Genomic DNA, 25275 nt, shown 5'->3' on the forward strand with positions numbered 1-25275 from the left:
GCCTGTGAGATGTTGGATTCTTCAACCAGCTCTGATTATCGAAGATCCCTCCTCCATACAGCACACTGGGGTGCACGGAGAAACTGAACAGAGCTGGCAGGGGCCATGACCATGGCTTTTTTATTCCTGAGTGGGAAGGGAGAAGCCTGGGCTCTGGGGGGACCTTCGATTTTAATATAGAGCTAAAAACCAAGGGTCCCCTAAGCCGGCCCTTTCCCTGTCCGGGGAAACCGAGACACACACTTTCTCCAGGTGTACACACTGGCACTTGATGGCTTAGACCCTCTGGGCTCAGCTGGCGGAGGGGAAGACCCTTTGGGCTCTGCTGGGCGGACACTGCCCACCCGAGATTCAGAGGAGAGGGGAGGGGCTGGTGGGTCCGCCCCTAGCGGTCTGGGGCTGGACTCGGCTGGTCGTTCATGTCCGCCTTTCGCCCGGCTCCTGCTCCTTCCCGGGCGTCTCTGGGCTTCCGGGACCGCCTTCTTGTTCCACAGGACTGACTGTCCCCGCCGATCGCGAGGGGGAGCCCGCTTTCCCTCCCCCCCCCCCCCACCGGGGTTCGCTTCTAGCTCAGAGATCCCGGCGGTGGCAGCGGCGCCTCCTAGAGCAAGCCGGTAGCAGCCGCCACCGCTGTCGCCATGGACACGAGGGCGGCCCCCATTGGAGAAGCGTTCTGGGGGCGGGGCCTCTGCGGCGGGTCTCGCGCTGGGGCCGCTGGGACTTGTGGTCCTTCTGCGCCACCTCACGCTCGTCTCACTGAAGCCTGTTTCGAACCAGCCTCTTGGAATTTGGCTGAGTCTGTGTCCGGGACAAACGCCTGCTTGCCCTCCCTTGGGTTTGTCGCGTCCGCCCTCGGGAGGGACGGCGGAGAGGATTGCTCTTGTGCTGCGCCGAGAGTAACAGAACGGCCGCGTCTTCGCGCTCCTTCACCGTCGCCCTCCGGCCCCCCACCCCCCATGGTCGCCCTCTGACTTCTGTGCCACGCTCGCCGCTCTCTGTTCACCGTGTCATTTTAAGATTATCCCACGTGCCTACATCTAAAGGACACTTAGGAATCTCCCTCCTTTAAAAAGACGTGGACATTTCCTGATTCATGCATTTCTTGCTTTTTAAAAAAATATTGTATTTTTTTATTCATGAGAGACAGAGAGGCAGAGACACAGGCAGAGGGAGAAGCAGGCTCCCTGCGGGGAACCCGATGCAGGCCTCCATCCCAGGACCCCGGGATCACGACCTGAGCGGAAGGCAGACCCTCAACCACTGAGACACCTGGGAGCCCCCATCCCCCCCATCACCAGTTCTTGCCAGAATTGCCACCATGCAGCAATCTCTTCATTGGACTCCCTGATTGTTCTCCCCTCCTCTATCCACATTACAGCTTAAATATTCTTTCTAATTTTTTTTTATTTTATTTAGTTATGATAGTCACACAGAGAGAGAGAGAGGCAGAGACACAGGCAGAGGGAGAAGCAGGCCCCATGCACCGGGAGCCCGACGTGGGATTCGATCCCGGGTCTCCAGGATCGCGCCCCGGGCCAAAGGCAGGCGCCAAACCGCTGCGCCACCCAGGGATCCCTTTTTTTTTTTTTTAATTTTTTTTTATTTAAATATTCTTTCTAAAATGCAAATTTGATACTCCCCAATTTAAAACTCTTCAAGGTTTCACCTTAGATCAAATCCCAAACTCCTTGGTTACATAGGCCCTCCCCCGAAAAGTTAGCGGAAGTGGAGGCGCTGGGCTGGATCGTGCCTTCCTGTCTTCCTACAGTGCCAGAAGCTGAGTACAGAGGGTCCCCTAAGTAGTCCACACTTATGCTTAGAAAAAGTCCAAATCCTTCTTGACAATTCACGAACTAAATAAACAGCTGGGAAGTAGCAGCATAGAGAAAACGTATTTGAACCCTCCCCCTCCCCTTTCTTATGGAAACAGTTTGGCCACAGAGGCTTTCTTCTGAACAGCAGTCCTGGGGATAAACTTTGGTATTTGGCCTCATGGCCTGAGACACAAAGTCCAGTTAGCTGTAATGGTCATCTGCACTTCCCTCAGTCTGAGCAAGCAAAACAAAGTGATGCTATTGGAGCTTGTAGATGCAAAGGCTCACAGAAAAGAAGCATAAGCTAAAATTACCACAATGTGCCAAAAAGAGGACGTCAACCCGAAACTCTTTATAGGAAATAAAATGTCAAATATATAATATTTATTTATTTATTTATTTTATTTATGATAGTCACAGAGAGAGAGAGAGGCAGAGACACAGGCAGAGGGAGAAGCAGGCTCCATGCACTGGGAGCCTGATGTGGGATTCGATCCCGGGTCTCCAGGATCATGCCCTGGGCCAAAGGCAGGCGCCAAACCGCTGTGCCACCCAGGGATCCCAAATATATAATATTTATTTTTTTTTTTTTAGATTTTTTTTTATTATTTATTTATTCATGATAGTCACAAAGAGAGAGAGAGGCAGAGACACAGGCAGAGGGAGAAGCAGGCTCCATGCAGGAAGCCCGACGTGGGATTCGATCCTGGGTCTCCAGGATCGTGCCCCGGGCCAAAGGCAGGCACCAAACCGCTGCGCCACCCAGGGATCCCAATATATAATATTTAAATGTAAATGTTCAACTTAACTTTTTTTTTAAGATTTTATTTATTTATTTATTTATTTATTTATTTATTTATTTATTTAATTTATGATAGTCACAGAGAGAGAGAGAGAGAGAGAGGCAAAGACATAGGCAGAGAGAGAAGCAGGCTCCATGCAGGGAGCCGGATGTGGGACTCATCCAGGGACTCCAGGTTCATGCCCTAGGCTGAAGGCAGCGCCAAACCGCTGAGCCACCCAGGAATCCCCACAACTTTTTTTTTTTTTTTTTTATGGCATATATTCTGCCTTAACTCAGTAGTGAGACTTCATAACATCTTCTAGGGCATAAAACTCAAATTCTTTGTGAAAACTTCATAGAGGCCTGCCCAGAGAAAGCCAACTACCCATGAACCTGAACCTCAGCTCGGGCCTATCCACCGTGAAGGACAATGCCACCACTATGGGAGCCATTACCTAGAGAGGCAGTCATGAGTGCCAGAGGCTGGCACCTGACGCCGGCGCTGCAGTCCTGACCCTGCCACTAAGGCTGTCTGGCCTTAGACTAGTTGCCAGACTTCTGCCAGCCGCCAGCTCATCTTCTTAAATGGTGGTATTCAAGTTGTGAGGACGCCTCTTTCCACATGAGATGATGTGAGGAACACTCAGTGCTGGGAGCTGGAGGGAAGTTCCAGGTTGGCCAGGCAGGGGAAGGTGCTGTAAGTAGGGCCTATGGGGGAGCAGGGCCAAATGCAGGGGAGGGATGAGAAATGATAATCAGTGGCAGGCAAAGGGAGAATAAGCAGGGAGGCGAGAGCAGAGGACGTGGCGCACAGCGCCAGAAGCACATAAACTATTACTTTGCCAAGACATGATATATAAGGAAGTCCGCAAGGCAAGAATATGTAACGCTTTACTTTTTTAATATTTACTTATTTATTTGTTTATTTATTTAATTCAATTCATGAGAGACACACACAGAGAGAGAGGCAGAGACAGGCAGAGGGAGAAGCAGGCTCCTCGCAGGGAGTCCCACCGACTCGATCAGGTCTCCAGGATCACGCCCTGGGCTGAAGGCAGTGCTAAACCGCTGAATCACATGGGCTGCCCCCTTTTTAAATATTTATGAGAGAGTGCACTCGCACAGCAGGAGCCACAGGCAGAGGGAGAAGGAGAAGCAGACTCCCTACTAAGCAGGGAGCCCAGGGCTCAATCCCAGGACCCTGAGATCATGACCTGAGCTGAAATCAAGAGCCTGGATGCCTAAGCAACTGAGCCATTCAGATATCCCCATACTCCCTTCTTAGTAACCAGTTTGACATTCCTGACGCTTGTCCAAGAAGAAAGATAAAAAGCAGATACACTGGGGAACTCAGGTGGCTCAGTCGGTTAAGTGTCTGCCTTTGGTTCAGGTCATGATCCCAGGGTCCTCGGGTTGAGTCCCCCATGCAACTCCCTGCTCAGTGGGAGCCTGCCTCTCTCTCTGCCTCTGCCACTCCCCCACTCCTGCTCCTGCTCTCAAATAAATAAATAAATAAAATCATTAAAAAAAAAAAAGCAGCAGCAGATACATTCATGATGGCTCATTCATTTGATTTATTCTAGGCTTTCTTCTCTTTACAGAGAACACTTATCAGTTCCTTACCCCTCCCTTTAGGCTGAGAGGCAGTCACGGAAGCCCAAACGACCACTGTGGACAACTTTCCGGAAAGGGCCTTAGACTGGATAGAAAATAAATACTTCCAGAAGGATTACTGCTCATCCTTGGCTATCAAGTCCACCAGAGTTGCCTGTATTTCCTCTGCCTGGGCTGGGGGCAGCAGACAGTCCTGAATAAGGGCCAGAGCAGCCGCCTCTGTCAGAGTGCCGAAATCCTGGGATGTTTTGATGGGGAGGTGCCCAGCCAGCTCACAGAGGGCGACGTTGAATGCGTCACCTTCCTTTACTCCAAAGTTGGACTTCCGGGCCCAGAGAATTACTCGGACACCTGTGAGAGCTGAGGAAGGTGATGTCTTTCCAGGTGGGGCCCCCCGGGTCACAAATAAATTATGGGCAATCTCATGGTCAGTCAGATAATCAGTGGCCCGACATACCCTGCCCACCAAGGCTTCCAAGTCAGGCCCTCGCCCGCTTGTGTAAAAGAGGAAGCCAGGAGCTGGGAGGGCCTGGAGCAGATGTAAATGGCCCCCCGGGTCCAGGGGCTCACTCGGTGCTCCCTCCACAGGCAGTCTGTGAGCCAGGTAATATCCGTGCAGGTGGAGGTGGTTCACAGAGGCCAAGCCACCTAGGCTGTTGAAGCCAACGCGGAAGCCTGGGTGTGAGCTCAGAAGCACAGCCTCAATGCCGGCCCGCAGTGCAGCTGGCAGCAGGCGCTGGGGGAGCCCACGGGTGGGCGCGGGCACCAGCAGCACGTGGCCCCATTCCAAGGGGCTGACATTGATCATTACGTAGATGTCCTCTTGCTGAACAGCACCTGGGAGATCAGGCTTCCGGAGCAAACGGAAGAGGACTTCTCCTGGTCGGATCTTGTTGAAGTTAAACTGTTCAGGGTCAAATGCCTGCTTCACACTCTGGATGTTCTGAGGGCGCCTCCTCTGCACACCTCGTTCCACGTTCAGCTGGGCCACAAAACCCACTGGCCCAGGGAGGGTTTGGGTCTGCAGCTTCCCCAGGCAGTAGCGGAACAGCCCCAGTTCCATCCGCTGCCTCCAGGCGGAGCAGAGAACAGAGTCGAAGCGAGACCTTGCTATCCTGTCCAGGAGGCTGGGTGCGGTCCTTGGCCACTGAATCCCTTCCAGAATGAGTTCCTTCTGCCCATAGATAAAATCAGGAATGCTTTGCTCTTCCCAGTCCTTACTGTTCGGAGGGAGCAAATAGGGAGTCTCATTTGAATCCTGTGGAACAGCCATGGGGCTGACCTGAAACAGTCATAAGAGGTGAAAAATACATAATGCTGTCCCATTTCCAGAAATTTTATTTTGATTTTCAAATAAATTTTACTTTTTGTTCTGATTACAAAAATAATACATGCCTTTGGGAAAGTATTTTGAAAATATGGAAAACACTCATGATTCTATCACATGCAGATTAGCATTCATTTTTGCTGAAATAAAAAATATATGCTTTTTCTAACGGTCATGTATATCGAACAAACTTTTTTTTTAAAGATTTTATTTATTCATGAGAGACACACAGAGAGAGGCAGAGACATAGGCAGAAGGAGAAGTAGGCTCCCTGAAAGGAGCCTGATGCGGCACTCGATCCCAGGACCCTGTAATCATGACGTGAACCAAAGGCAGATGCTTAATCATTGAGCCACCCAGGAGCGCTTGAATAAACTTAATGGGAGAAAAAAAAAATGAAGATAAAATACAACCCTTATTCCAATGCCTGGGGGGAAAAATCACCATTTACACTCAGCCTTTCTCTGTCTCTCTTTTTTTAAATTAAGTAATCTTTATGCCCAATGTCGGGCTATAACTCACAACCCTGAGAACAAGGGTCAGTCACTCCAGGGCACCTGGGTGTCTCAGCTAGTTGGGCATCCAACTCTTCAGCTCAATCATAAGGGTCATGACCTTAGGGTTGTGGGATTGAGGCCCACATCATGTTCTGTGCTCAGCATGGAGTCTGCTTGGGATTCTCTCTCCTCCTCTCCCTCTGCCCCAACCCATTCTCTCTCTAACATAAATAAATAAATCTTTACCAAAAGTAAGGTAAGTAAATAAAGTAACTGCTATGCATGAATGAGGGCACAGTAGCAAATGAGGTGAAAAGGTTCCTATTGTTATGGAACTTATATAACGGGTAGAGTCAGACAATGAGCAAAATGAACAGGTTAACTGCTCAAGGAATGCTAATGGTATTGGCTTTCTGTGGAAAATAAATGTGATACAATAGAGGATAACTAATAAAAGGTGGGATCAGGGTATTGTACTTCAGCAACAGGGCAGGGTAGAGCTCTCTGAGGTGACAGCTGAGAAAAGACATGCACAGAATGAGTGGAAGCCTGCAATGAAGAGCCAAGGAAAATGTATTTAGGAAAGGAAGACTAGAAGTCCAAGGTCCTGATTCAGGCAGGTGTTTGGCCTGTTCCAAAAACAGAACATCGGGCTCCTGGTGCATGGAGCCTGCTTCTCCCTCTGCCTATGTCTCTGCCTCTCTCTCTCTCTCTGTGTGACTATCATAAATAAATTTAAAAAATTAAAAAAAAAAAAACCCAAAAACAGAACAGAGGTTAACCAGAGCATGGCCAACAAGGAGAGGGTGGAAAATCAGCTGGAGAGGAAGTCAGAGGCCAGATTAGCTGCAGGCCCGTATGCACCAAGGTCAGGCACTTAGGTTTTATTCTAAATGGAGGGCAGCCTGGGTGGCTCAGTGGTTTGGCGTCACCTTCAGCCCAGGGCTGTCCAGCTCCCTGGAGACCCGGGATCAAGTCCCATGTCGGGCTCCCTGCATGGAGCCTGCTTTTTCCTCTGCCTGGGTCGCTGCCTCTCTCTCTCTCTCTGCATCTCTCATGAATAAAATTTTTTTTAAAAAGCACCATGTGATACTTTATAAACCTTTTTCAAACTGCTGTGTGGAAGGTGGATATAGGGGAGTAAAGAGGAAGGCAACCCTGATGGCCAGGCAAATGGAGAGGGCGACTGGATGGCACAGGTGGGATCAGTGATAGAGAGAAAGGAGTAGGGGACTTGGGTCCTATCTGGAATGTCAGAAGAGCAGGGCCTGCTGACAAGCTAGCTAAGGGGACAGAGGCACAGGGAAGCCCTGGGAGGGGCCTCAGCTTCAGAACGAGGCACACCCGTAGAGGCAATCAGAGATGAAGGAGCTGGGGGTGGGGTGGGCATGGGGAATAGGTTGATTAGTAGGGGGGAACTGAGAGTTCGGTTCTGATGGCTGAGCTGGAGATGTAGCCCAAGCATCTGAGAAGTGGTGTAGGCAGCTGACCATCTAACCTGGAGGTCAAGGGTAAGAGTGGACTAGATAAAAATTTGGGATCACATTTTTTTTAATTGTTATTTATTTATTTGACAGGAAGAAAGAAAGAGAGAGAGAGAATAAGCACAAGCAGAGGGAGTGGTAGAAGGAGAGGGAGAAGCAGGCTCCCCGCTGAGCAGGGAGCCCAACCAGGTCTTAATCCTGGGACCCTGAGATCATGACCTAAGCTGAAGGTAGATGGTTCACTGACTGAGGCACCCAGGTGCCCCTGATGACACCAGAAGGCTAAAAATACGAGTAAAGACATTATTGATCAATAGACTCAATAGAAAGTGGGCACAGTCATATTTACATTAAAGTGAACTTGTAAGGGCGCCTGGGTGGCTCAATCAATTAAGCAACTTCCTTCAGCTCAGGTCGTGATCGCAGGGTCCTAGGACTGAGCCCCACATTGGGGTCCTGGCTCAGTAGGGAATCTGCTTCTTCCTCTGTCCCTCACTCCACTTGTGCTCTCTATCCCTCTATCTCTCTCAAATCAATAAAATCTTTTAAAAAGAAAAAAAGTGTACTAGTCAGCAAAAAGCATGACTTATGAATAAAGAAGACTACTTTAGAGAGATCAGTCAGCAGTGACCACATGAGAAGATCAAACCTTTAGAGGAAAAAAAAAAAAACAGGAAAGGGAGCACTGGTTGCATGTCTGTCTTCAGGTATGGGCTGGGGGCTGAGTTCTCTCACAGGCATGACAACATGCCTGTGAATTTGGGATCATCGTGGGACAAAGGTAAGAGATTAAGCCTTACAGGCTGCCAAGGTGTTTGAATTCCTGTGCTACTAGTCACTAGGGATGTGACCTTGAGCCCCCAGAATGAAGTTCATTTCCTCACCGTGGCCTCTGGGCTCTCAAGGCATGGCTGTGCCTCCCTCTCTCACCTCCTCCCATTCTCCTCTTCCCCTTGGCTCCTCTGCTCCTCACTTCCTGAACTCCTTCCAGCTCAGAGCCTTGATGCTGTCCCACCTTCCAGCCTACAATAATACCCTAGTCCCAGACTTTCTTCAAAGGGTCAGCTCGTTCAGGTCTCTGATCAAAGGTCACTCGCCTCGGGGAAACCTTGTGTGGCTCTATCTAATGTCCCAAGAAAAACAGGAAGAAGGAAATATTATAAACAGGGAAAAGATGTCCTGGAAAACAACCAAAAAAAGAGGAATGCAAATCCAAGAGTTGGTATAGTTACCAACAAAACTTTAAGAGATCCAACTAAGAAATAAAACCATTGAATAAGTAACACTAGAAGCAGTTTTGTTTTGTTTTGTTTTAGAAGAGGTTTTTAAAACTATATCAGCAACTCAGTTTTACATTGTCTCAAGAATTGGTCAGGTGCAGGCAGGACAGTATGCTAAGCAGACTAGAATGCCTATTCAATAACTTAGAGTGAGAGACATGCCAAATAGCACAAAATATTGATCCCTCCTCTATACAAAAAATCTACCAGGAACCAAAATTATAATCAGAACGTTGTTCAATGAAGGGTTCAACACTAAGTGAGGTGGCTAAGAGATCTATGTCACAACTGCTCACCAATGCAACTTCCAATTTCCATATCTTCACTATCTCACTGCAAAGTCCAAGGACCGGCATTGGCTGGCTGGTGCTCCTCCCCTCGGTCTAGTACAGGAGACACTACGACAACTTCCTGTTCTTTGCCTATCCTTTTACTAACCAAAAACAATTTTTTTATGATCTTATTTATTTATTTGAGAGAGAGAGTAAGAGAGAGAGAAAGAACATGAGAAGGGAGAGAGAAGCACACTCCCTGGGACTCCATCCCAGGATCCAAGAACCCCGGGATTATGACCAGAGCCAACTCAGGCACCCCTAACCGAACTCTTATACAGAAAGAGCCCTAGTGTCAAGATGATTGGGTTGGGATGGGACCATACTCACTTTGACTGGTTGTGGTGTTCCCACTGTTTTGCAGCCTCCACTTCTTGGAATGGAGTATTTCCACAGTGGTGGGACTCACATGTTGAAATAGTGAGTCTTACTAAAGTCACTCTCAGACGAACACCTTATTGATCGCTGGGTTTAGCTAGTCATTCATCAAACATTTACTCAATTGCCACCCATCAGATCCTGTAGATCACGATTCTCGGAACTCTTCACAGAGCTTACAGCCTAGTGGGGGGGAAGAGCGACAGACATTAATCAACACCTAAGCAAACATAAGTTCAAACATGATACAGTGCTGTTGTCAAAGAGAAGGAAGCCCTGGATATTCTGGAAGCCTAAGATTCCTAACCTAGTCTAGGGAACTAGGAAGGGCTTCCCTGAGGCTAAAAAGTAAGAGCAACCGAGAGCCCATTGTGACCGGACCCGGAAAGCCAAGAGAAAGCCAAGAGAAGAGGGCAGAGAGAGACTGAAGTCAGATTTTTGAGGGCCGGTATTTAGGTTTTTAACCATTTATTAGTTTTAAACTGAAATCATCATGATCAGATCTAGACTTTACAAAGATCAGCAAGGAGAATGAATCAGGAGAATCAAGAACTAACCCCTACTGTTTTGTCAATTATACATCAATAAAGGTGAAAACAAAATAATCTCACCTCCACCTCCTCTCTCAGCTTGGAATCCTCGCCTTCTAGAACAGTGTGCAGGGTTCTTCATGCACGCATGCGATTTGTTGAGAGCCTACTCCGTGCCAAGCACTGTCCTAGGATTGACAGGGGACAAGCTCAAACAGCTCAACCTCAGTCCCTGCCGCCTCTGGACGCGGGGTCGGCTCAAGGGAGGCCTACAGACACGCGGAGCCGCGAGAAGAGCCTTAGACGGGGGTGACGGCTTTCCACATGCCCAAGCCTAGACAAGTCGCCGAATCCTCTCCCCACTCGGACCTGCTGTCCACATTTGTAAGACGGGAACCTACCTTGTAGGGTGAACATCGAAGATCACTATGCACGGCTCCTGCAGTCTGCAGACCCTCAGCGTACAGCCTCAGCGGGCCTGGGGTCTCCTGCAGGTGGCATGCAGGCTGCAACACGTGCGGCGACGGTGCAATGGAAGCGTCTGGAAGAAAAAGCCCTCGCTGCGCGCGAATGCGCGGCAGGCCGCCTTCGGCCACGTAACAGGTCTCGCGCTTTCCCGGATTTCCAGGCTCCGGGTACTTCCCTGGGGCTCGGACCGCGCCCCAGGCAGCCGCCGCCACCTACAGCAGTTGAGGAGGACTCTGCGCGACCCCGGCCGCAAGCTCCGAGCCGGGCCATGGCTAGGCGGCGGGGACGCGCACGCATGCGCACCCGCCCGCCCGCGGCGAGGCTCGCCCCGCCCTGCTCGCAGGCGGCGCCGCGCGACCTGGGCTCCGCCCCGGAGCGTCCGGCCCCGCTCCGGGCCCCGCCTCCTGCTGGCCGCGGAGAGCCCGGAGCGGGGAGCCGGGAGCGGGTCGGCGGAACCGGACCGGCAGCGCCTGGGCACTTTAAGGAGGGGGCGGGCCTGGGGGCAGCGGCCCCAGGACCGGTTGCCGCGGGGACAGGGCGGTGACGCGGCCCGAGGGCGGAAGTGGAAAAAGTTGCCGGCGCCCCGAGGCAAGTTGGCGGAGCTGTGCGCGCGGCGCGGCGCGACGATGGGGGGCTCGGGCAGCCGCCTGTCCAAGGAGCTGTTGGCCGAGTACCAGGTGCGCGGGACGCCGGTCCCCGGGAGTTTGCGCGCGGCCCGGCGCTGGCGAGCGGGGTCCCGGGGCGGGCAGCAGGGCGGGTGCGGCCCCCGGGAGGCCCGCTGAACCCCTCCCGTTTTGCCTTCCAGGAGTTGACGTTCCTGACCAAGCAGGAGATCCTCCTGTAAGTGCAGCGTCCAGCCTCAGCAGCCGGGTCCTCTAGAGGCGGCTGCGGGGGGCTCTGTCCAGGCGGGCAAGCGGAGGGCGCCCCCAGAGGGAGGGGCAGGGGCGCGCCTGAGGTCCGCAGCCGAGCCGGAGCCCGAGATCTGGGCCGTGCGCTCCGCCGACTCGGGGGCCCCGCTGCGCGCAGCGGAGCCTCCTCGCCGCCCCCGGCCGGCTGGGCACCCCGGGGCCTGCGCCTCGCTGGCTTCCGCGTAACCGAACTTCCTGCCCCCGCCCGGCAGGGGCTGCTGGGGCTCTCCGTGCGCCGCGCCCGCCGGGAGCCTGGCTCCGGGTAACTTGACCTGAACTGACGCGGTAACCGTTAACGCTTACCGAGCGCTCGCCGTGCGCCCGCCGCCGTGCGAAGCGGTTGCCTACATTACCTAATTCAATCCTCAGGAGGGAGGTCCCGGGGCAGTGAAGCAGGTTTCAGAGACGTTTGGTAACTTGCCTGAGACTACATTCCAAGTAGGAGGATTTGAACTCGGGCTGGAACCCCCTTCCTGGCCGCGTGCCAGCTTTTTGCGGTCAAGGCACTTGAGCGAGGAGATTCCTGGGCTTCCCTTGGCAAAAATAATCCCAGTGGGAAGGAGGTGAGGGCTGAGGAAGAGATCCTGTAGGGTAGTTGCTAAAAAAAAAAAAAAAAAAAAGTGGGAGGCTTTGAGGAGCTGGAGATCCCTGCAGTGAGATGGGAGACATTTCGATTTTACTCTTTTTCCTGTTTTTCAGGGGCAACTTCTGGCTCCTTCTGCAGCCTCTCCATCCCCCAGGGAGCTCTAGAACCAATGCCCAGTACAGTGCCTGGCACACAATAGGCCCTTAGTAAATACCCATTGCCCGAATGGACTCTCAGTGCAGTTTTGTGTCATATGTGACAGTACACATGGGGGTTATATATGTCGTCTCCTTTTGGCTTATGCTTGATGACCGAGAGGTTCTATGTATGTGCCTTAGCTCCCCACTTGGTGTATAATGGGTAGCAAGACAAGGAGCAGGGGATGTGATGCACACTGGAAGGTTTGCCAACAGGTTCCCTTCCTTCTGCCAGAGCCCACAGGCGGTTTTGTGAGCTGCTTCCCCAAGAGCACCGGAGTGTGGAGGAGTCACTGCAGATCCGAGTGTCCTTGGAGCAGATTCTCAGCCTTCCAGAGCTCAAGGTAACGGTTCGCCACCCTCCCTCCCCTACACGCCTTGAGATCATGTGGTCACTGGACCCCATTCTGGTCTTCTCTCCACTTAGCTCTAATTTCCTGAGGACTAGGGCTTTCCCAGACTCACCCAGTCAAATTAACTGGAATAGTGGTTTTTTTTTTTTTTTTGGAAGTGTTTTTCAAGCTGGGATTTTTGGATATGTTCTTGGAGAGTCAAAGAAGTTTTGTCTTTATTTTTTTTTATTATTTTTTAAAAATATTTTATTTATTTATTCATGAGACACAGAAGGAGAAGCAGAGACACAGGCAGAAGGAGAAGCAGGCCCCGTGCAGGGAGCCCGACATGGGACTCGATCCCAGGTCTCCAGGATCACGCCCCAGGCTGAAGGCGGCGCGCTAAACCGCTGAGCCACCGGGGCTCCCCTGAAGTTTTGTCTTTAAGAGGAGTTGAGCTACCTTATTAAAGTTTGAGAAACCTTATTCCAGAGGCCGATTACCTCTCCATAGGGTTGCTGTGAAAAAATTCTTTTAAAGATTTGTATTTATTTATTTATTTATTTGAGAGAGAGAGAGAGAGAGAGAGAGAGAGAGGAGGGAGAGAGAGAAGAAGGGAGGGGTTGGGGTAGGGGAGCAGGGAGAGGGAGAGGGACAAGCAGATCCCGCACTGAGCACGGAGTCCAATGAGGGGCTCGATCTCATGACCCTGAGATTACAACCTGAGCCCATGACCTGAGCTGAAATCAAGAGTCCAGTACTGAACTGACTGAGCCACCCAAGGGCGCAGCTACTATGAAAATGTTTATGCAAAGGGCCTGGCCTAGTACCTATAACACAGTAAGTGTTCAAGTAAATGTGTTTTAAAGTAACCAGCCCATCCTGTTCTCTTTGCTTAGGATGCTTGTCTTCCTTTTCTGCTCCTGGGCCTGCCTTTGACTGACTCACAGGAAACCATCCCTGTCCCTTTCCCAAGTCATTTGGTCCTCCTGCCCTCCATGCTGGCCCTAAAACATTGATCCTTGTCTCCTGTGAGCCTGAGCTCATGGAGTGGGTACTGTGACCTGCTCCCCCAAGTTCCTGGTAGGATTTGAGGAGTGTGTGACCTGGGCTGCATCTGTGGCATTCACACCAGGCTCTCTTGCCTAGGCCAACCCCTTCAAGGAGCGAATCTGCAGGGTCTTCTCCACATCCCCCGCCAGGGACAGCCTGAGTTTCGAGGACTTCCTGGACCTCCTCAGTGTGTTCAGTGACACAGCAACTCCAGACATCAAGTCCCACTATGCCTTCCGCATCTTCGGTGAGAGCCAGGAGCAGCCTGGCAGGACACGGCCTGGTCCCTATGTGGTCTGGGCGGTGGCATACTGCTCGGGAGCCGGGGGGCCTTCTGTGGAGCCTTGGAGCTCACCCTGGCCACATTCATTCTGGCTTCCCATGTCCATCTCTAGACTTTGATGATGATGGAACCTTGAGCCGAGAAGACCTGAGTCAGCTCGTGAACTGCCTCACAGGACAGGGCGAGGACACACGACTTAGTGCCTCAGAGATGAAGCAGCTCATCGACAACGTGAGTAGCGAGGCCAGGCCAGGCCAGGGGGTGGGCAGGAAGGGCTGGGATTGGTCTGAAGCTCTCTCTTTCCCAGATCCTGGAAGAGTCCGACATTGACCGGGATGGCACCATCAACCTCTCAGAGTTCCAACACATCATCTCCCGTTCGCCGGACTTCGCCAGGTATGATGATGGTAGTGCGGGAGGGACAGATACGGCACAGCCCATTCCAAAGGGTCTTAGGGAAGATGTGGGCAGGCTGGGAGTTAGTCCCCGCCCCGCTCGCTTCTCTTCTAGCAGAAAACCTGACTCACCCTTCTCTTGTTCAGCTCCTTTAAGATTGTCCTGTGACAGGAGCCGTGGCGTGTGTCCCAGCAAGCACCCTGTCAGAGAGCCTTCCCGCTGCTGAGCTGTGGCCGAGGTTATGCCTGTGTTGCCAGGGCCGGCCAAGCTGGCCTAGCCCAGAGCTGGCACTGTGTGGTCCTGCTCCAGGCAGGGGAAGGCCCTCCATGCTGGTGCCTCTCTCCTTCTGTCATTGTCATCGCTGTTTGTGTTCTACTAATCTGTAATAAAGGTTTAGATGTTCGGACCCTTTGTGTGATACTAGAAATGCTGGTATGAGGAAGGACTGGACTTCTAGGAGCCTTCGGTCATCCTGGGAAGAGTAGGACCGAAAGGGCCAGGAGGAAGGCAGCCTGTAGCCCGCCCAGCCCACCCCTCATGAGGGTGTCAGTATGAAGGGTAGCACGACAGGTGGAACTCTCATATATCCTGATGGTGGTGGTGCTTCCATTAATTTCTATACACTTTAAAATTTATATGACTGTGTGCTAAAAGAAAAAGACGCTATTTCACTGTATGATCATATATAAAAAATACACATTTTTAAAATGAAAAAAAAAATAGGACAAAATCCCTGATCTACCTGTGTTCCCACCCTGAACTGGGGGAGATGCAGGGTAAAGGGGTTCAGGGAAAATGAGGGAATCCCTTGCCCTCCCATCAGTGCATGAAACTTCCAACCTTAAGGACCACACTCCACTGGGAGATGGGAGTTGGCTCAGCCAGGGTGGCTCTGGCCCGATAGCCCCTGGAAAGAGGAGGCTCAGAATGCCCCAGAACTCAGAGTATTAGACCAATTTCAAAAAGTAACAGTCCTTTGAGAGGAAGGACCATGATTGTTTCTCTTTAGATTTTATTTAAAAAAAAAAGTAAAGTGCATCTTATTAAAAAATATATAAAAGCCAGATAAACTCAGGGTTCCTGTGCTGGGCAGTGTCAACAAACCTTAGACTGGGAGCAGGCAAGGTGTAGGGGATGAACTGGGGGTCGGGCTCAGGGAGGAGACCAGGGCAGACGTGGGGACAGGTGACACACAGGTTCCAGGATGGGCTGCAGGAAGGCAGCCAAGTCACTTCCTGGACTTCGAGGGAAAGGCGTCCATTGTCATAAATGAGATCTCTCCTGGGCTCACGCTGCCCCTCTCACACATGTCCACGGCCTGATACAGGCTGGAAAGGTCCAGCAGGTGAGTATGAGCCCAAGGCCTGTGAGAGCTGCAGTGGCAACTCAGCCCTCCGGTCCCTGAGGTGATGGGATGACGGCTGTGAGAAGTTGGCCAGCCAACGTGGCAGGACCCACGGAGCCCGAGCTGGCCCTGCTTCTGTGGGCACAAGGGCCAGCCGGCGGCCAGAGGCAGGAGAGGCCAGCCGGCGAGGAACGCCAGCTCTGTCTCAGACCACCACTTTGGGTGAGTCAGCCTGGTCTCAGGCCACGCGGCAGGGCTGTCGGTGTGCACGGTGTTCTGCGATGTCTCGTTCTCACTGGTTTCACATTTTCAATCGTTTTTTAAACAAAGGCTCAGTTTACAGAGGGAGCACGGTTCTGCCCACGCAGGCAGGCTGTCTTCACAGGGGCCCTTTGGAGCCGTGCTCTTGGCTGAAGAGCAGCAGGCCAGCTGGCTCTGTCGCTCCCGAGGGGTGGACACCACGCCACAGCTGTGTCCCACGAGACAGAGGTCCAGCTGGCCCCCTCTGAGCACTCATGGCCTCTGAAGCCAGGGTGGCCTCCTCCGGAGGTCTGCTCTCACACCACAGAGTCCCGGATCTCAGAGCCCAGGCGGACCCGGGGCCGGGGGCACACTGGGGACACCTCCACAACGCTGTCCTGGATGCTGAGCGGCCTCTTCTCTGACTCTGTGAAGACGCGGGGCCCCGGGGAGCTCTCAGACAGGGCCTGGTAGCCTCGGTGGTCGAGCGGGGTGCTAGGGGGGCCTACGCCATTAAGCGGCCGGGTCTCAGGTGGCAGAGCCATAGGGCGGGTCTTGGGGTGCACACTGGCACACTCCCCCTGCTTCAGGAAGACTTTCATGCCATCCCGGTGGCGGTAGAGGAAGAATAAAATGAGGAGCACCACAGCAAACACAAAGAGCGCGCACATCACGAGGAACTCAGTCCAGTAGGACTTGTCTGCTCCCCAGCTGGCCTTGCCACCAGCTGGTGCACTCACACGTGACGTGCTAATGATGACAGGCACGCCGCCCCTCCGGCCCACTTGGTCGGCCTCCACATCCTCCACTACCTTTGGGTGGTAACAGGCCACCAGCTGCTGGAAGCCCTCCTCCAAGGACAAGCACTGGAACACCCCCAGTTCCTGCTGGCTGCCAACCAGCAGCAGGTCCCCGGTGGGCAGCACACGGCAGGAGGCTGAGGTGTTGACCGGGAGGCCATTGTGCAGCCAGAGCCGGGTGGCCAGGTTGGAGAGGAGGGGGCAGACCAAGGTGTTCACCGTGTTGGGCTGGAACTGGACTTCCTCACATCGCTTATCTAGACGGAAGAGATGCAGGGTCAGGGGGACTAGCATCCACAGTAGCCCCAGGCTCATCCCACCTCTCCCTGGACCATACTCTTTTTTTTTTTTTTTTTTTAAAGATTATTTATTTTTTCATGAGAGAGACAGAGAGAGAGAGAGGCAGAGACACAGGCAGAGGGAGAAGCAGGCTCCATGCAGGGAGCCCGATGTGGGACTCGATCCCGGGACTCCAGGATCACGACCTGGGCCAAAGGCAGGCACTAAACCGCTGAGCCATCCAGAGATCCCCTGGACCATATTCTTTATACCATGAGGTGCAATTCTGCAGACTCTGGGTCAGGGACCAGGCCACTGCCACCTGCAGGAGCCTTCTAGGCAGACCTGGCCCCTACACCTCTCTCATCTCCACCCTTTCATGGGGCAACTTACCACTTAGTACAGAAGAACGCGGCCCAGGTGAGGAAGTATTGCACAGAGTCTTAGTGTTAGCCCCCTCAATGTCCTGGATCCATGGCCTAACAACCAAAGAGAGCAAGAGATAGGCCAGGAAACCACCATGAGCCTGCATGGCCCCATCCCCAGTACAGACAGGGCCTTGTGGGGCACAAGGTCCATCAGGCCCAAAACAGGAGTAAAAGGCAGGTGGCTTCCCCAGGCAGGTTCCCCACATGTGGAGGGACTGAGCCAGCATCTCCTGTTTACAATATTCATTTCCTATAATAATTCCCTGAAGACAAAAGTGATGTGGACCTTTAGAAGTCTGGAAGGACAGCTGGATCAACATGCATGTCTCTTGTCTTTTATAACAATGCATGTGCATGGACTTATTTAATGAAACATAATCAAGAATAAAAATAATTCTCAATACACTCAAGGAAACCTAAAAACACTCAACCAAGTACAAACGCTGAAAACACTATGGATGTCACATGCCATCTACCAGCCAGTGATCGTGACAGGTGGCAGTTGGGGCAGATCCTTTCAGCTGTGCATACGTGTACTCCTATGTGATTCTTTGAAATACAAATCTGGCACCAGGTCTCCCCCTGTGCGTGAAGCAAGGATGCTATGAGTGGGAGATGCCATTTTTATTTAAAACAGATATATATATATATATATATATATATATATATATATATATATATTTTTTAAGATATTTATTTATTCATGAGAGAGACAGAGAGAGAGGCAGAGACACAGACAGAAGGAGAAGCAGGCTCCATGCAGGGAGCCCAAGGTGGGACTCCATTCCAGGTCTCCAGGATCACACCCTGGGCTGAAGACGGCTCTAAACCACTGAGCCACCCGGGCTGCCCTAACATATATTTTTGATTATTTCACATATCTATAGAAAAACCTGGGAAGGTACATATAAAAAAAAAAAAATCTCACCGCAATTCTCTGAGTGATAGGACTCACAATAGTTTTTATTTTGTTTACACACTTCTACTTTTCAAGTTTTCTATACAAACACCTTACAACCCAATTTAGTTCTTCTGAAGCACTTTTTAATGGTTTTTTTATTTTTTATTTTTATTTTCTAATGGGTTTATTAATGGATTGTTGCATACTACTTATTTTTTTTTTTGAACATGTTCACACGCCAAGCCACAATCCCCAGCCAGGCTTTTCATGACTGTGACACTTCATACTTTACCAAATAATGTCCCCCAGCTCTACAGATGGGAAGGGCAAATGTAATTTATTGCCCGAAACCAGACCACTTGTGAGAGTCCAAAGGGGAGCTCATCACTAACCACGCTGACAGTGGATGCATGCGAAACTGCCTGGGGATTCTGCAGAGGGCCCAGGGGAAGTGCTCTGATGCCAAGTGCACTGGGAGGAGGTCTCACCTGGAGGCCGTCTCAGGCTGGTAGAGGCTGATGTGTCTGCATCTGGAACCACTCCAAGCACAGTATGGATCCCGGGCAAGGACGCAGTCCCCACAGCTCTGATACAGGTCACAGTTGGCTACAGGCACCTGGACTACGCCTGAGTAGGAGGCAGCATACAGCAGCCCCTGTACAGACATAAGGGCATGAGAGGCAGGCATGGGCCACCGGGGCCACCAACCCAGAGCCGCGCGCCAAGGAGCCTTTTCTCATGCTCCCAGGTACCCCACTGTCTGCTGGCTCATGCCATGAGTCTGGATTTTGCCATCTTGCTGGTGCCAGCGAGGAAAAGCTGGCTGGAGCCTGTGCATCAATGACAGAGGGGCAGCCGAGCACACTCCCCTGGGCTTCCTCCCCAGCTCACTCACCCTGTTGGTGTCCAGGAGCAGGTTCTGCACAGGCTGTCCTGGTGAGAAGATCTGGAGCTCCTCAATGATGTGCATTTTGGAGCCCACGCCCACTGCCTTGTGCAGCCAACCATCGCCTGGAACATGGACAGCACTCAGGCCCGTATCGCCAGAGCTAGGCTCCCTGCCCCTCAACCTGTCCCTGTTGTGGGCACTCACCAGTGCCCAGGAAAAGCACATCATAGGTGTGGTGCAGACCAGGTACGCGGTGTACAGCCACACGCTGATAGCGGGCCCGGGGCTGCAGCAGCAGCAGGCGGCTGCGGACCTGCCCATCCATCAGGAAGTGGTCCTTGAGGAAGTTCAGCACACGGTCTGGGAGCTGTAGGGATGAGGTGATCTTCCTCTCCCGGGCACTGTTGGTGATGCACTACAGGAGAAGGTGGTGGCGGTGGCATGAGACACAGTGCCACTTAGGGCAGCAAGCAGAGTGGGAGCCCTGTGGATGCTGCCAGGATAGCTGGCCCCCCTCTCAGAAGCCATGGTGCATCACATGTGAATCTGCAGGGAGCCAATGCACTGATCTGGAGGCCCAAGGGCTAAGCCTGGGTATGGGGCAAAAGAGCACCATCCTCCCACCCTCACCCTCACCCTCACCCAGGCCTCAAGAAGTATGACCACACTTCCTGCTCGTTTATCATCCTTTTGCCAGTGCTCCACGGAAGCCCTAGCTGGCCGGTTTCTGAATATAGGGGTCATGAGGGTACCTGCTCAGGGCCCCAGGGGACTGAGCCCCAGGGGCCCTTGACAATAGCAGCTCAGTGACACTCTTCCTTGGCTCTGCTCCCTCCCCTCCCTCTCCTGTTCTTTCAAAGTGCTTCCCAGAGTCACCGCCTACATAAACTGCTGACACCCATAGCCCCCATCCCTGGGGGGAGCCCAGCAAGCTGGAAGGACAGGAGGGCAATTTCCCCATGGCCAGGCCGCTCAGTCACTCAGTAACTAGATAAGGAGCCCACGGCAGAGTCGGAGACAGGCACAAGTAAAGGACAGTTATAGAAATACGCACTAAATGCCCTGATGAGAGCACACCTGCTCACCCTGAGGCAGGGGTTTTGTTTTTTTATAAAGATCTCATTTATGTATTTGAGAGAGAGGAGAAAAGAGATTGAGAATGAGGGGAGGGAGAGGGAGAAGCTGAGCAGGGAACCCAACTTGGGGCTCGATCCCAGGACCCTGAGATCATGACCTAAGCTGAGGGCAGACTGAGCCTCCCAGGAGCCCTACCCTGAGGCAGGTTTAAGGCATCCTACCACTCATGGCCACGTCCAACCCAGTAAGACAAACAGGCCTGGGTTTGGTCCCTACTTTCAAGGTGAGAAAAGAGATGGAGAGAAGCCAAGTGATCCCAGCACAGCACAGGGACCCATCCCGTCAGCACGCCCCAGGTGTGGAGAGTAGTCCTTACCGCTCCAGGCCGGGGCATGGGCACTGGGTGGGTCACAGTGTACCACTGCTGGGTCTCACGGTTCACCTCCTTGTAGAGGCCATTGAAGGCCTTTTGCACATCCTTCATGGTGAAGACGCAGATGGCAGAGCCCTCTGTGCTCCCCCTGTGCCTACAAAGGAGATGCTGGATTAAGCCAGGGACCCTGGGGCTCAGGATGAGGCCAAGCTCTTGGACCCCAGTCCCCATCATTCCCTACCCTCCCATCTCCAGTTAGGTTCTAGGGGCCGTACCACTGGGATGTAAAGACCCCATAGAAGAGGGTGTCCCGCCAGTCCTGGGGGCTGGGGCTCAGCGTGAAGACATCCTGCAGCACGTTGAACGGGAAGCCATCGTCTGGCCGGGAGCACAGCAGCTGTGCCTTAAGGAAGGATGTCCAGCGCTGCTGCAGGACCCGCTCGCCACCCTCGTCCCCCTGGGGGAGGCAGAGAGAAGCTGGGCTTAGGCAAGGCCTGGTCGGGGAAGCCCAGAGCCCCCTGCAACCCCTCTGGGGGGCAGGTGACAGACACCAAGAGAGGCAAGCCAAAACCAGGGCAGACTTCCATTTAAAACCAAGAAGATGGGACGCCTGGGTGGCTCAGCAGTAGACTGTCTGCCTTTGGCTCAGGTCATGATCCCGGGGTCCTGGGATCAAGTCCTGCATTGGGCTCCCCACAGGGAGCCTGCTTCTTCCTCTGCCAATGTCTCTGCCTCTCTGTGTCTCTCATGAATAAATAAAATCTTTTTAAAAATTTTTAAAAATTAAAAAACCAAGAATACTTGAAGGTGGTGTCCAGGTCCTATCACCAGGGGACTGGGTGAGTAAGAGCACCTTCCTTACTGTGGAATACCCAGAAATGGACAGAGAAGAGTCCGCCTATACGGGGCAAGAGGTCAGGACTCCCCGCAAACAGGGAGCCTAAATACCTGCATTGCAGAGAACTCATTTGTAGATAGTTTTTCAATAATACAAATACATGTATATTTACACATACACAGAAAAAGAAAATGGATTGTCAAGGAACATTCTAGAATATTAACAGTGGTCACCAGCAGTGAGGCACCAGGATGCTGACGTTAACAGTCAACGTTTAGCTGTTGCCTACCACACTCCTAAACGCTTTTGGGGAATGGATTTAAGCCACCTGACAACTCTGAGGCAGGTCTTATGCCCACTGAACAGATGGGGACACTAAGTGAGAGGGCATGCAACTTGCCCAAGGTCACAGGACTCGTGGGGTCTGAACTGAGGCAGCCTGCTTGAGTCTCTGCTCTTCGTCGGGATGCTAAGCTGCTTCTTTATCCTAAGCGATTTTTGTGTGTCCTTTTCTGTAGTTCCACTTTTTTTTTTTTAAGATTTTATTTATTTATTCATGAGAGAGACACAGAGAGAGGCAGAGACCCAGGCAGAGGGAGAAGCAGGCTACATGCAGGGAGCCCAATGTGGGACTCGATCCCGGGTCTCCAAGATCAGGCCCCGGGCTGAAGGTGGCGCTAAGCCGCTGAGCCACCCGGGCGTCCATTTCACATTTTCTTAAAGAAGAAAAAACGTCAGAGCTATTTTAATTTAAAAGGAGAGAGAGAGAAAAGCAGTCAGCCAAGCTGTTCCTCCTGGAGGACAGAAGAGGCCTCCTGATGTTTCCCAATCCTGGCCTCGGGGAGCCTCCAGGGTCTCTGGGGTGGACCATCCCCCTCACCTTGCAGATGCGGGCGATACGGGACACGATGGTGTTCTCAAAGAATTCAAACTCCTGGCCAGTCTCACTGAAGAAGAAGTAGATCTTATCATCATCTCCCTGCAAGCTGTTCAGGCTCTCGGGAATGTAGGCCGAGGCCACGAATGCTGGGTCTGTGGGACAAACGGGGAGGGCTAAGTCAGCCTGGGAATCCGAGACAGGCAGGAGACTGTTCCTGGCACCAGCTGGCCCTGCAGCCCTGCAGGGAGAGCATGGCCTGCCCTGGGCTCAGGGGACTGCCCACTGGGTACATGGGGAGGACTTCACCTTGGAGCCAGTTGAGGGAGCTCTCGGTCTTAGTGGGGCGGAGGCTTTGGCTCCGGGAGATGGCCGGGTCATTCCCTTGGAAGCTGCTGACTGTTCCAGTGTAGAGCTCACCGTCTGCCAAGAGAACATTCCCATGGGAATGGCCCCTCAGCACGGCCCCCGGTCGCCGAGAGTGACCCCAGGCTGCCTAGCTCGCTTGAGGTAGACAGGGAAGGGAGTGAGAACCAGGAGAAGCCAAACCCAAGGGCAGCCAAGGGTCACTCTGTGCTCCCCCTCCCCCGGGAATCAGTATGGCGTGCACTCACCACCTGCCCACCCTCAATTGAGCCACTCTGCTCTCAACACTCACCAACCACCAGGGCCGTGGACTTGAAATTGGGGTCAAAGGGACAACGGCCCTTGCCATCTTCCAGGAGGATGTTCCCTACTTCATCCTGTGCTAGAGTGAAGTTCGCCACACTCTGCAGGAGAGCAGATGGAAGAGCTCAGGGGTGTGCTAGGGGATGCACAGGCTAGGAGGGGAGGGAGGGAGGCATGCCAGAAAAGGCAGCTGTTGGGGGGCGAGGTGGGAGGCAGGCCATCTTCCTCATCTCTGCACCCAGGGCATGGTGCCAGCACTGTCGGGCAGTGACCCTCTAGTGGGCATTCCTAGCCCCAGTGGCCACAGAAGAGACGTTGACAGGATTCAGAAGGGGCAGCAACATGGTCCAAACCATGGTGTGTCTGACTCCAAAACTGGCACTCCAACTCAATGCCTCAAAGTACCATCCGCTGCTAAGGTGCATGTAACACAGAAATGCAGGAGCAAGTGTGTGTGAGGAGGGGAGCATGCGGTGGGTTGTGGGACTGAGGGCCGGGGAGAGCTCAAGAAAGCAAGAGGGTAGGAGTCCTGGGTTGGCCACAACCTCTGTGCCTGGAGTTCCCAGGCACCCCTCCTTTCACTCCCTGCCGGCCAACCTGGTCACCAAATCTGGGGCCAGGCCTCAGGGCTCTCAGACCCACTGCTCCCTGGAAGCTTTGCCCCGGGCCCTGCCCTTGACTAGGGACTCGTGCTAAAGAACAGTTCCTAGGCCAGCCACAGGCGGGCGTGGGCAAAGGGGAACACTTACAATGTAGGTGCACACAGGGCTGAAGGCTGCTGTCCCGCAGGTGAACAGGTGGCTGCTGTTAAGCGGAAGGAGGATCTTGATATAGTTCTGGCAGTCACGCTGGGGAAGGAGGGAGGAGGATGTCAGGCCTAAGCACGCCACCAGAGGGCAGGGCCAAGCCCGGGCTCTCTGGGGCCCCTCAAATCCCAGTGCAAATGGGAATTCAGCAGCATCTTGTCCCTGGGCAGAGCAGACGGAGGACCACGGAGCATGTGTGCTGGAGGGGGTGCCTGGGGGCTCCGCTAGTTCTGTGTCTCATAAACATAGTGATTGTTCCCCGAGACCTTTCCCCTCTTAGCTGCTGAGGCCCCAAACTCACTTCTCACACACCCCCATTTCCTGTCATCCTGAATCTGACCATTTCTCCCTCCCTTACTGGCACCAGCCTGGTCTGGTTCCCCACTGGGCTCCCTCCCTCTGTCCCTGCCCCACAGAGGCCATGCTCCACCACGCAGCCAGAGCAGCCCCTTTAAATGCATGCCAGCCAATGCTACTCCCCTGCCCGGCCCCCCCGCAGTTTCCCAAACACCTCACTCAGGGTAAGTCCACTCCTGCCCTGTCTCCAGGCAGCCCACCGCCCACCCCCTAGCAGCCTCTAGTCCTGATGCAAATGCCACTTTCTTAGTGACACACACTGAGGTGTGGCCTGACTACCTGTTATAGTGGCTGAGTTCTGCCTGTTGCTCTTTCTTCTTTTGCGTAATTGTTTTGCCAGGGTCTAGAAGTACTTGGGCACAGCGCGCGTGCTTCATACACATTTGTGGATGAAAAGGAGTCAGGGGCAGTCAGGACTTGAACCTGTGTCTGAGCCCAAATCTGGTGCTCTTTTGCCTTCCCCTCCTGCTGCATGCAGGACAAGAAGTATCCGGGAATAACAGGGAGGCCTCCAGGAGATCCCTGGGCTGGACCAGACCTCACACACAATGGTCTGGCCAAAACCACAGCAGGATCTGCCAGGCCTGTGCCATCACACCATCTGCAGAGGGATGCCTGCTCACCACTCGGGCCGGAAGCCGATTTTATTCAGTTCTGATTAGGTGCCCTATACGTGTTACCTCGCTGAGTCCTCAGCAGGTCCTGTGAGACAGGCATCATTATCCCCATTTTACAGGTAGGGACACTAAGGCTTGGAGAGGCCAATCTACTTGTTCTGGGTCACAGAGATAGTAAGTATAGGACCAAACCCAGGTGTGGCCATCGCTGAAGCCTATACCGTTTCCCACCGCTGCCTCTATACTGGGTCCCGCACACCACAAACTGCCCCTCCTTCAGCCCGGTGGCCTCCAGGTGCCAGCTCACCTGTGGGTCCTTGCCCTTGAAGCTGCACTGCTGTTTCCTCTCCGCATCTGCGCTCCACAGCAGCTGGAAAACGAGAAGGGGAGGGCATGGGTGAGAACGAAGGCTGTGTCTGGCCCTGCCTCTCCTGTTTGCCTCATCTTCACACCCAGAAGGTCAGTCTTTCTGTCCACTGGCCCCTCTGCCATCCCCTGCCCAGCCTGGCCAGCCCT

At 53.0% G+C, this 25275-nt stretch overlaps 3 protein-coding genes across 5 annotated transcripts in view; 1 reads left to right on the plus strand and 2 right to left on the minus strand.

Annotated features, from left to right (window-relative positions):
- Positions 1-4152: 4152 nt before the first annotated feature.
- Positions 4153-10580, minus strand: GDPGP1 (GDP-D-glucose phosphorylase 1). 2 transcript variants are annotated; one of them, XM_055326305.1, is made up of 4 exons: positions 10442-10580; positions 10122-10228; positions 9463-9693; positions 4153-5494 (listed from the first exon to the last, which is right to left on the minus strand). In XM_055326305.1, exon 4 carries the CDS (start codon positions 5483-5485, stop codon positions 4328-4330), a length of 1158 nt encoding a protein of 385 aa, XP_055182280.1. In that variant the 5' UTR covers positions 5486-5494; positions 9463-9693; positions 10122-10228; positions 10442-10580; the 3' UTR covers positions 4153-4327. The 2 variants fall into 2 exon arrangements, with proteins under 2 accessions (XP_055182280.1, XP_055182279.1); XM_055326304.1 differs by having other exon boundaries at positions 10122-10472.
- A 311-nt stretch (positions 10581-10891) lies between these two features.
- CIB1 (calcium and integrin binding 1) lies at positions 10892-14669 on the plus strand. The gene is made up of 7 exons (XM_055326303.1): positions 10892-11185; positions 11314-11348; positions 12435-12543; positions 13681-13831; positions 13980-14098; positions 14175-14263; positions 14410-14669. The coding sequence occupies exons 1-7, from the start codon at positions 11135-11137 to the stop codon at positions 14429-14431; spliced, it is 576 nt and encodes a 191-aa protein (XP_055182278.1). The 5' UTR covers positions 10892-11134; the 3' UTR covers positions 14432-14669.
- A 73-nt stretch (positions 14670-14742) lies between these two features.
- SEMA4B (semaphorin 4B) overlaps positions 14743-25275 on the minus strand; it is a 37494-nt gene continuing 26961 nt past the window's right edge. For both annotated transcript variants that reach the window (XM_055326299.1, XM_055326297.1), the window contains exons 4-15: positions 25067-25129; positions 23729-23827; positions 22969-23080; positions 22620-22733; positions 22314-22465; positions 20871-21052; positions 20599-20749; positions 19350-19560; positions 19152-19267; positions 18745-18911; positions 17321-17406; positions 14743-16905 (exon numbers count right to left, since the gene is read on the minus strand). In XM_055326299.1, coding sequence (XP_055182274.1) covers positions 16166-16905; positions 17321-17406; positions 18745-18911; positions 19152-19267; positions 19350-19560; positions 20599-20749; positions 20871-21052; positions 22314-22465; positions 22620-22733; positions 22969-23080; positions 23729-23827; positions 25067-25129 — 2193 coding nt within the window. In that variant the 3' untranslated portion in view covers positions 14743-16165. The remainder of the gene's footprint in view (positions 16906-17320; positions 17407-18744; positions 18912-19151; positions 19268-19349; positions 19561-20598; positions 20750-20870; positions 21053-22313; positions 22466-22619; positions 22734-22968; positions 23081-23728; positions 23828-25066; positions 25130-25275) is intronic.

This window comes from Nyctereutes procyonoides, unplaced genomic scaffold (genome assembly GCF_905146905.1).
Source record: "Nyctereutes procyonoides isolate TBG_1078 unplaced genomic scaffold, NYPRO_anot_genome, whole genome shotgun sequence".
Classification (NCBI taxonomy): Eukaryota; Metazoa; Chordata; class Mammalia; order Carnivora; family Canidae; genus Nyctereutes; species Nyctereutes procyonoides.

What these genes read in the sequence shown, in the direction of transcription:
- GDPGP1 (XM_055326305.1), bottom strand. Translation starts at nt 5,485, where the DNA reads ATGGCTGTTCCACAGGATTCAAATGAGACTCCCTATTTGCTCCCTCCG.
- CIB1 (XM_055326303.1), top strand. Translation starts at nt 11,135, where the DNA reads ATGGGGGGCTCGGGCAGCCGCCTGTCCAAGGAGCTGTTGGCCGAGTAC. An exon ending in TCAGCCTTCCAGAGCTCAAG is followed by an intron (nt 12,544 to 13,680) that starts GTAACGGTTCGC and finishes TCTCTTGCCTAG; the next exon opens with GCCAACCCCTTCAAGGAGCG. An exon ending in CTATGCCTTCCGCATCTTCG is followed by an intron (nt 13,832 to 13,979) that starts GTGAGAGCCAGG and finishes GTCCATCTCTAG; the next exon opens with ACTTTGATGATGATGGAACC.